This window comes from Nicotiana tomentosiformis, chromosome 7 (assembly GCF_000390325.3).
Source record: "Nicotiana tomentosiformis chromosome 7, ASM39032v3, whole genome shotgun sequence".
Classification (NCBI taxonomy): domain Eukaryota; kingdom Viridiplantae; phylum Streptophyta; class Magnoliopsida; order Solanales; family Solanaceae; genus Nicotiana; species Nicotiana tomentosiformis.
The window spans coordinates 29,621,679-29,631,421 of NC_090818.1; the positions used below are offsets into that span (position 1 = coordinate 29,621,679).

The window sequence follows — 9,743 nt, forward strand, 5'->3', positions numbered from 1 at the left end:
TTTACCCACCTAAAAGTTATGTAACGTAGTTAACCCCTTTGAGCCTGTAATCCTGTTTCTTTGGCAACCACACTACAAGCCTTACCCAATTATTTGAATTAACCATCTATTTGAATCTTTTTACCTCTAATGAGCACTTGAATTGTTATGAACTTTGTAAAAGTTAAAGTGTGGGGTGGTTGATTTGGTTTTTTGCGTGAAACTAATGAAATAAGGAGAAAGGTGAACTGTTTTGAAAAAGTAAGAGCCGCCTGAATTGAAAAAGAAAGAAAGAAAAAAAAAATAATAGTTGTATTGATGGGAAAAAGAATATTCTTTGATAAGTGGCGACTCTTAATGTAATTATACTTAAAGAAATATGGGGTAATATAAATTGAAGTAAAGGTGGAATGTTTGGTTTGGCATAAGTATGGGATGTGTGTTAAAGTATATGTATTAAAGTGCTTAAGGGAGGTGTAGTCACTCATATCCAAATGTATCCTACCCGACCCGCAGCCTACATTACAACTAATGAAAGTCCTTGTTGATCTTAGACTGAATGAACTCGATTAGTAGAGTATTACACTACGGGAAAGCCTATAGTGTATCATTTGTGGCATATGAATGTTATTTCTGATAGAGAATGAATTTTGTCTATCTTGAGTTCCTATGTTCTTAAAATTCATTGTGTGTGGAACTAAGCTCTTTGATTGGGTGAGGGCACATGATTCATAAAGGAAAGGTAATGTTGTTGACATCCATGTCAGAGTAAGTAAGTGAATTTTGAATAAGGCATGGTATTTGTGAGTCGAATCTTGAGGTGAGGATGTCACACTTGTGTGCTTAAACTATTTTTAAAAATTTTGGTGTAATGAGTTAGGAGAATTGCTTAAAAAGGTCGTATCTATAAGTGTAGTTTGATTGCTCGAGGACGAGCAATGTTTAAGTGTGGGATATTGATGTGTGGTTATAATTCCATAGTTTCGTATATTATGTGCCTTATATTTTACATGCTTTAATGATAAATTACACTTTATTTGCGCATAATGAAGTCTATTTTATGTGTAGGTGAATTGGAGATGAAAGTAGAGCAAAAGGGATACTTAAACGTTGAAAGTGTGCTCGAGAACAGTGAAAAGGAGAGACCTGGCGAGGCCAGCCAAATTCCAGGCGTTAGGCTGGCGACGCCAGGCCTGAGGCCAAGTCCAATCCGAGTTTTGAAGACTTAATTCGTTTCGGGTTTGACTAGGGCTTGGCCTACACGTTTAGGGTTTCTTCTACACATATAAATAGACCTAAAAACACCACTTGGAGGGACGTTTTTGGCAGCCAGAGGCAAGAATAGCTGGTGGAATCACCCCTTGGGAGTTAGAATCATCATTTCTACATCTTTTCATCGTTACTCTGTATTTTAATTATACAAAATATTTGGGATATCGTTACTATGAGTATGAGTAGATAAATTCCTAATCTAGGGTTTTGATGGAACCTATTGAAGGATGATTTTCTTGTTACATTAATATAGATTTGCCGTAGTATTTTCTCTATTTGTTCAACTATATTATTCTTGTGGTTGATTGAAGGGCCCTCAGTTAGCTATGCCTATTTAGTATGTATTACTCGGGAGAGAGTGCATATTTAGGTAGTTGTTGAACAACATCACTCCTAAACGTATATAAAGGATCAATACGAAGGTTTAAAGGTGGGTTTAGGGATAACGAAACCTTGATGTGATCTGAGTGAGCTGTACTTAATGCCAGCTAGCGTAATTCGGGAGAATACGCCTAGTAAATTGTGGTAATTACTCGGGAGAGAGTTATGACAGTTAGAGTGCTCATGGTCGATAGAGAAGACTTAGGCAAATTTGTAGAAAACGTAGCAGAAAAAATTCCGACAATAGGGAAAATCACAACCTTAAATCATTCCAATTCTTGTTTACAACCCGTTCGTAATTAGTTGTTAATTATTACATTTTCATTACGTAATATTTAGTTAATAAAACCCAATATGTTACTTAAATATTTCTGAAGATTGATTGTGTGAATTTGTGTGAGTTCCGGACTTATTAGCCAGAATATATTTGCAACGACCGCTTAGTCCTTTTTATAAGGCATAGTTGGGCGTGATCACTTACTATGATAAGTTACTTGTTGCACGTAAATTTTACTTAATGATGTAAAAATTCCATGGACACAGAACTTAAAACTCTAAGATAAACAATCTGCTATTCCAATTACAACAATCTACAGTGCACGAGTGCAAATGCATTCCCATTTTGCAGTTCTACAAGCCTTAACATTTTGGACTCATGCTTAACATAAAACGAGACACTACTTACAAGTAATAAACTATATTTTATGCAAAATAAGTGGAGCACCATACTGGGGTTGCAAAGTTATTATGGACTGAGGAGCATGTGCATAAGATGGAGACAGTTCAAAGGAGAAGCGTTGTAGGATCATAGCCAAAGTAGTCTTTGCTTCTAACATGGCAAAATTTTGTCCAATGCATATTCTGGGACCCCAAGTAAATGGGAAAAAAGTGACTTGACCCTTTGTTGCACTTGAGACTCCATCTCTGAATCTCTCTGGCTTGAACTTCTTTGCATCTTTACCCCATATCTCTTCGTCGTGATGCAATAAGATCACTGGTAAGGAGATTAACACACCTGCTGGTAGAGATACATCTCCTAATACAGTGTCTTCCTTAGGCCTTCGGGTAAGTGTCACTACTGGGGGATAGAGCCTTAAAGACTCGTACAAGATCATTGTAACCTGCAGCAAGAAGTTCTCCTCCATCAATACATAGCATGAAAAATGACTTGTTATAGGTTTAAATTTTTGTGTCAAAACTAATTCCTATCAGTGAAGTACTTATCTAGCTTGCAGCTAGTCCGTATATGAGCAAACTACTTTTCATCCCCTTTCTTGACGAACTGAGTTGTCTCTCATGTTCATAAGAGGATCTAGAGTTTTAAGTACGTGGTTGCTTAGTACCAGCGCACCATTACTCCAGTGTCAAAATGAGTATGAAATTAGTATGACTATACCTTTTAATTAAAAAAATTGTTTTAGAGTTTAAGCTGAAGCAATGGTGCGGAGGCACCCACAGCCAATATAATCTGCCCATGCTCATGGCTATAGAGTTGACTTGCAACATGGCTATATCCAGTGTAGTATCAAACATTAGAAGCAACATCTAATTCATTTCTAATTTAAGCACTGCATAATAGCAATAACAGGTAAATCCATGGCTGAGAAATTAAACCGACTAACTAGAACACTTACAATTTTTAGACGATTTAATCCATCAAAATCTGGTTTCTGATTCCCAAAGACTTGCAACACCTCTTCTCTGGCCAGTGCTTGCCAATCCTGATGCCTGCTCAGCAATATTAGAGTCCATACAAGCAACACTGATGTAGTTTCTTGGCCAGCAAAATAGAATAACTTGCATTCTTGAATGACTTCTTCAATGCTCATTCCAAAATCCTTGTTTCCATGCTGTTCAATTTCTTTAAAATTAGATTCCAGCAATATACCAAGCAGATCCTCATTATTCACCTCTCCTGCTTTCATTGACTTTACTCTTTTATCAATAATACCTCTAACTAAGGCTTGAACATCCTTTTCAATTTCCTTCATTCTTCTGTTCCTCTTTGTTGGCAAAAACCTGTCAAACAGTTTAATAAGCAAGAAATCAAGAAGGGAAAGAGATATGCATCAACAAATATCAAACATATATAAGAGCAGGAGTTAATCATGTTGCACTGCCCAGTGAAATTTGTAAAGGAGTACTATGGCGATAGTTAAAGCAAATCACCTCCAGCCTGGAATATAAACGGAGCGTATAGCTTCCATAAGAAATTGAGCTTGTTCCTTTTGAAGTTCAAATATCCTTCTACCTGCTTCATAGCTACTGCCAAAGGCTGTCCGAGAGATCACATCACTAGTTAATTGTTGAAGGCCAGGCCATATATCTATCTCATGTGAGCCCTCAACTGCAACAATGTCTTCCCATTTGCTCAGCATCTCAGTACAGCTCAAACAAAAAGCTGGAAGCATATGCTGTTTAAGAAATGGTTAAGAGAAAGTCAATGAAGGGACACTTATTCAAAATGTTCCGACTTTGTAATTAGGAATACAAAATGGTTCCAAACAAGTACCTCAAAAAAGAATCACAATCAAGAGTAAGTTTCTGTTACGATGAAAGAAAAGATAAAAATGAACTGCTTACGGAGAATCCATTGCAATTACAAACCTTTAGCTTCTCCAGGTGGAAGGCAGGAGTGACGATTTTTCTATGTTTGGCCCATTTGTCTTCCTCTTGGCTTACAAGTCCTTGTGCCAGTAACTTGGTTAATGGATTTGAATGAGGCTTTTGATACAGATAGTTTTTGGAGAATACTTCCTTTATAAGCTCGGGGTCCATGACAAAAACCAGCGGTTTTGGACCCAACCATACAAAGGATTTTTTCCCTGCAAGCAGATTTTTCCCTTTTAACTACTCCAAATTGAAGATGAATATCTATCCACCATAAAAAATGAAAGTAACAGGGGCTTTTGAAAGATGAACAGAACAGGAAGGAAGAAGACACCAAGCAACTTCATCAAAGCCCATGTTCCAAAGTCTAACCTTCCAAGAAAATATTGGCAGCTTTCGCGATAAGAATAAGGGCCGGTTAAATTTGGATAACAATTATAGCTGATATAATAAGTGTTTCTCTTTAAATCAGTTTCATTAGTAACAATCATTTGCTAACGGCAAGCTGTTCCTTCAAAGCAATTGATTATTTTGGAGTTATCACATAATCCTTTATCTAAATGAACAGAAAGTATTTGATAATCTAGACCAAACAGGATAAATGTTTCACTTGTTTTATTCTGGAAAAGTTCAACAAACCCCACACAGCAAAATTGTACCTAGGCTAATGTCAAGGCCCGTAATGTCAAGGCCTGTCGAATGCACCGATGTTTCATGCATGACAAGAGGTCCACAAGGTAATAAAGGTGGTGGATAAGCAAAACAAGACACCGAAAAGGAGCTTGGAGCAAGCACGTGGCAAGATGAACGCCAATAGTGTGACTTGTGGGTGTGGCCAACCATCGGGACATGCGGAGATGTGCAAGTGTGTCATGGAACACATTAACAGGTGTCTTGGAGCAACATGCCTCATAATTTTGAGGAAGCTCATTGGACCACGAGAAAGAGAAGATAAAACTATGCCAAGTACACTGGGCGCACTACATTGCCAGTGTGGAAAGTTCTATAATGTTCCGGAAGGATCCCCAAGCTCCTAGAAGACTCAAAAACTCAAAAAGTATCCAAGAGGCTCCAGACATATCAAGGGAATCCAGCAATAGGGCAGCAAGGCCATTGGAAGCAACCTACCAACTTGCGGTAAATTCTACAAAGACCTAAGAGGAGTCATCCTTGGATAAATGGGGCTGCCCAATGCCCACCGACTTTAGGGAGGTTTTCTAACGACTTTGAGGGTTCTTGAAATCTGCAAGGAAGCCTAAAAATAGGGAAGACTCCTCCTTGATAGCCATGAGCGGCCAGCTACATAATCCAACATACTACACACCAAAACCCTTGTTCTAATGTCCTAGTCTTGTGTTCTTGTGTAGTCTTCCTTGTAGCCTTGTAAGTAGGGGCGGGAAACGGGCGAGTCGGGTTGGATATGGGACGGGTCAAAAATGGGTAATGAAAAAACGGACAAATTATTCGACCCGACCCATATTTAATACGGATAAAAAACGGGTTAACCGGCAGATAATATGAGTAACTATATTATCTATGGCTACTTGAATATGATCACATTTGGGAGAATTCCTAGTTTCCCAAACTTGAGGAACCCCCAATTTGAACTTTTACAAATGTAAAAGTTAAACACATTAGTTATCCATTTTCTATGGTTCTTATCCATATTTGACCCATTTTTAAAAAGTTCATTATCCAACCCATTTTTTAGTGGATAATATGGGTGGTTCACTATGTTGTTTTAACCATTTTGCCACCACTACTTGTAACTTGTAAGTGTATATATCTTTGTATAATAATCAATAAAAGGGGTGTTTACCTCCTTCCCCAAAGCTTCTCATTTGTCTTGCCTATGCGTCCCAAGAGTTGTTTGGCCAAACACTGACCTTATCCGCTAACGCTTCCAGCAGCACTTGAGGCATACTTTGCGTAGCTGTTGCCTGCTTGAGTCAAGCCACCTTTGAGGAGAAGCTTAACTTAGCATGACTTAGCATCTACCAGGAGGGTAGTTGGGCTAAATGCCGCTTTAGTTAGAGACTATGTCGGTGAAAGTATGGTCAGAGTTCAGTTTAATCAAGCAATCTTTACCTTCCTGTTTGTTTAGGGCCTAATAACAACGCTGAGGGAACTGAAGTGAATAAAACCCCACATAGTTTGGGGATTTAAGTACAAGCTATACAAATTATATATCCAACTTCATCAATTAAGCCAGAGAATTCAACAAAGGGACAATAATGAATGGACCATAACCAGATTCTCTGTTTTGCATCATAACTTTCCCATCCTCACTTTGACTACATACAAGAAACTTTTACCCCAAACACAATATGGAGCTAAGGAAAGGAAGCCTTGACGTAACTGGTAAAATTGCTGCTATGTGACCATAAGACCATGGGTTCGAGCCTTGGAAACTACTCTTGCCAAAATGTGAGGTAAGGCTGCATTCAAGACCCTTGCGGTCGGCTCCTTCCTCGGACCCCGCACATAGCGGTAGTTTAGAACACCAGGCTGCCCTTTTTTACAATATGGAGCTAAGGAGAACTAGGTTTTTTCACACAGTTGAAAAACAGTGAAATTTTGGTTTTGATCTATACTTGAACAAATTAAAAATCTTGACACAACTCTTAATCCAACTCCGTTGTAAATATTCATTTGAGAAAGAGATCCAAATTATTCAGCCAACTAAATAGTGAGCGAGGGATTAGTGAAACATACCATATTTCTTGATGGTATCAAGAAAGAAAGGGACCAATCTTGGGGCAATATCATCAGAAAGATTCATGGGTTTGGAGTTAGCTTCCTTAATCATACCAGAAAGCTCCTTCATATCCCCATACAAAATCCTGTAGGAATTGCCTTTGAGACCTTGTTTCCTCAGTAGCTTTTCCAGCTTCTTTGGTCTGAACCAAACCCAATTCAGCACTCTCCATATACACACCACTAGAGTAATTATTATGGCAGCACAAGATGCTGTTACTGTGATTTGAACAGTCTCCATTTATTTTCACTACTGTTCTCTTTCTACGCCTTGCACATGATATACCTACCATTTTCGTAAGGGGTAAGAAATCATGGTCGTCATCAGTGACGAGCGAAAGTTGAATCCGACAAACTCACAGATTTCAACTACTACTATAGTTTTCTTTTTTCTTTTTTATAATCGGTAAAGAGCTCGGATATGGTGTCATTTTGAGGGAGTTCGGAACCAAGATGTGATTAATAATATATATATCACTCTTTTAACCTGAACGGTCATTTGCCCAGTTAAATATAGCGCCCTTTTAAAAATACGTTATATATATAAAGCCCTTTTGAAAGGCGTTATATATATTATGTGGGCTCACCAATAATTCTTCTGAGCTTAACTGACATAACAATAATTCAACTGGGTATAGCGCCCATATGTAAGGCGATATACCTCAAATAATTGTACTCCGGGACTGGTTTTTGCCTTATTTAAAGAGGTTAAGGATTTTGTAAAAATTCATTCATAAATATTCTCAAGTCTTCTGAAATATTTCTTCGTTAAGTTGTTTTGCGCGGTGAAATACCACGTTATGTGTTTTGTCTTGTCGAAACGAAAAAGTTGTTGTTCTACAAAAGCTATCTTCTGGAAAAGTTGTATTGTACCCGAAAGAATCATTATCACGCGAAGCATAGCGCGGTGAAATATCACGTTATGTGTGTTGTCTTGTTGACCTGAAAAAGTTGTTGTTCTGCAAAAGTTATCTTCTGAAAAAGTTGTATTGTACCCTAAAGAATCATTATCACGCGAAACATAGCGCGGTAAAATACCACGTTATATGTTTTATGTTGCCTATAAATAACTAGCGCATTTTAGTTATTACGTGCACTTAACCAAAACAAATAGAAAAACTTTCCATAAATTTTTCATTTTTCTTGCATTAAGAAATGTTTGGATGCAATGACGTACCAAGGTGTTATTGTGGCAAACGTGCGATTTTGAAGCCATGTTGGTCAAATAGTAATGTTGGGCGCATATGCTGGATATGTCAACAACTTGTAAGTTATTGTTTTGGAAAAAATATTTGTTAATATTTTTTATATAAAATGTTAACTAATAGTTGTGAGCACCTAATTTTTGAAAAAAGAGGTGTGACAATAGTGTTGTGTTATAATCCCCATTAGTAGGACGAAAATCAATATAGATTTGAAGAATGGTATGATGAACCCATTAACTAGGAATACTACAAATCATGTTTGCAGTATGTTTGGAATATGACCGGTGAATACGAATTCCAGATCTTTAAAATGCAACGACAAATTGCGGCAGTGCAGGAGAAATTAAAAGAGACGGAAGAAGAAAAAAATAGGTTGGAAGAGAAATTTAAGTGGTTGAAGGAGAGAATAATGGGCGATAGTGACTAAACAAACACATGTATGTGTTGAGTGTAGTATTTTATCTTTATGTTTTCCGTGTCATGTATTTTCATTAGTTGTACCAAATTTAAATTATGTTAAGTTGCTATATTTGTGTTTGTGTTGTAGTATTAAAATAACAAAAAACCCGAAAAATAAAAATATAATGCGCATATAATATAAACAATAAAATTTGTTGCTATTATTTACTGAATGTCATATGTACATAAAATCAAAAAAGTCAATGTGTCCCACATCCTATATGCTTTAAAGCAGACGTTGGCCTGAGGCTCATCCCATCCCGCCTGGCTACACTATCAGGATCATCCTCATCACGTCGCCTCTTTATCGGAGGGTGCGTTGCAGCATGATCGTCAGTAGGGCTGGCAGGCTCGGTAGAAGGGGCCGTCGGTCCAACAGTAATCTATAGAATAATAAGATATTTTAGTATATGAAATATATATTAGTAATGTACGTGTTAAGTCACAAAAATTTAAATTGTCTTACCATGATCTCGGCGGGCTCCTGAATATAATCACAGCCTCAGCCATGTCAGTATCGCACAAAGTGGCCTCCGTGATGGGCGAGGATGATGCCTTAAAAAAAAGGCTTTAGATATTTATGGCTAATCAATGAGATAAAAACAAATATAAATAATAGTAATACAAACAAACTTGCGCCTGTGAAAGATCCTCAGCATCCCTCGATGATGAGCCATAACTCAGTCGGCGCCCACTATCCACATCTCGTGTCGGACGATCATCAGCAACCGTCGATGGCTCTAGAGGACCAGGAAAATACTGATCCCACTCCTGTCGCGTAATGGTCATGCCGCGATCAACATTGGAGCTAACGGGGTCACCTGCGAAGTCCCTAGAGTAAGCTTAAGGATGAATGACAGCATACCACTAGGAGGATGTCTTGCTCATGGTGGTCACCCGGCTGATCAACTCTAACATCCTCAACAGGTGCCTCAACGCCCCCTTGATGGGGACCACCTCCTCGCGGACCCCCACGACCTCGTGGGACACCCCTACCTCGTGGGATACCCTTACCTTTCTGGGCATGCCTGCCACGTCGACCACGTTCTGGATCCACTACTGGCCTATGATAGTACTGCT

The 9,743-nt window shown here is 38.3% G+C and overlaps 1 protein-coding gene across 1 annotated transcript; it reads right to left on the minus strand.

Annotated features, from left to right (window-relative positions):
- Positions 1–2,168: 2,168 nt before the first annotated feature.
- Positions 2,169–7,350, minus strand: LOC104109610 (cytochrome P450 CYP72A219-like). Its single transcript, XM_009618959.4, has 5 exons — positions 6,958–7,350; positions 4,240–4,457; positions 3,802–4,046; positions 3,267–3,651; positions 2,169–2,753 (listed from the first exon to the last, which is right to left on the minus strand). Exons 1-5 carry the CDS (start codon positions 7,238–7,240, stop codon positions 2,328–2,330), a joined length of 1,557 nt encoding a protein of 518 aa, XP_009617254.1. The 5' UTR covers positions 7,241–7,350; the 3' UTR covers positions 2,169–2,327.
- Between the last annotated feature and the right edge of the window lie 2,393 nt (positions 7,351–9,743).

Excerpts from the sequence above, each read along its gene's own strand:
- LOC104109610 (XM_009618959.4), bottom strand. The coding sequence starts at position 7,240 with ATGGAGACTGTTCAAATCACAGTAACAGCATCTTGTGCTGCCATAATA. Across the intron at positions 4,047-4,239 it reads TCCACCTGGAGAAGCTAAAG|CATATGCTTCCAGCTTTTTG; the intron begins GTTTGTAATTGC and ends TTTCTTAAACAG. Across the intron at positions 3,652-3,801 it reads GTTTATATTCCAGGCTGGAG|GTTTTTGCCAACAAAGAGGA; the intron begins GTGATTTGCTTT and ends ACTGTTTGACAG.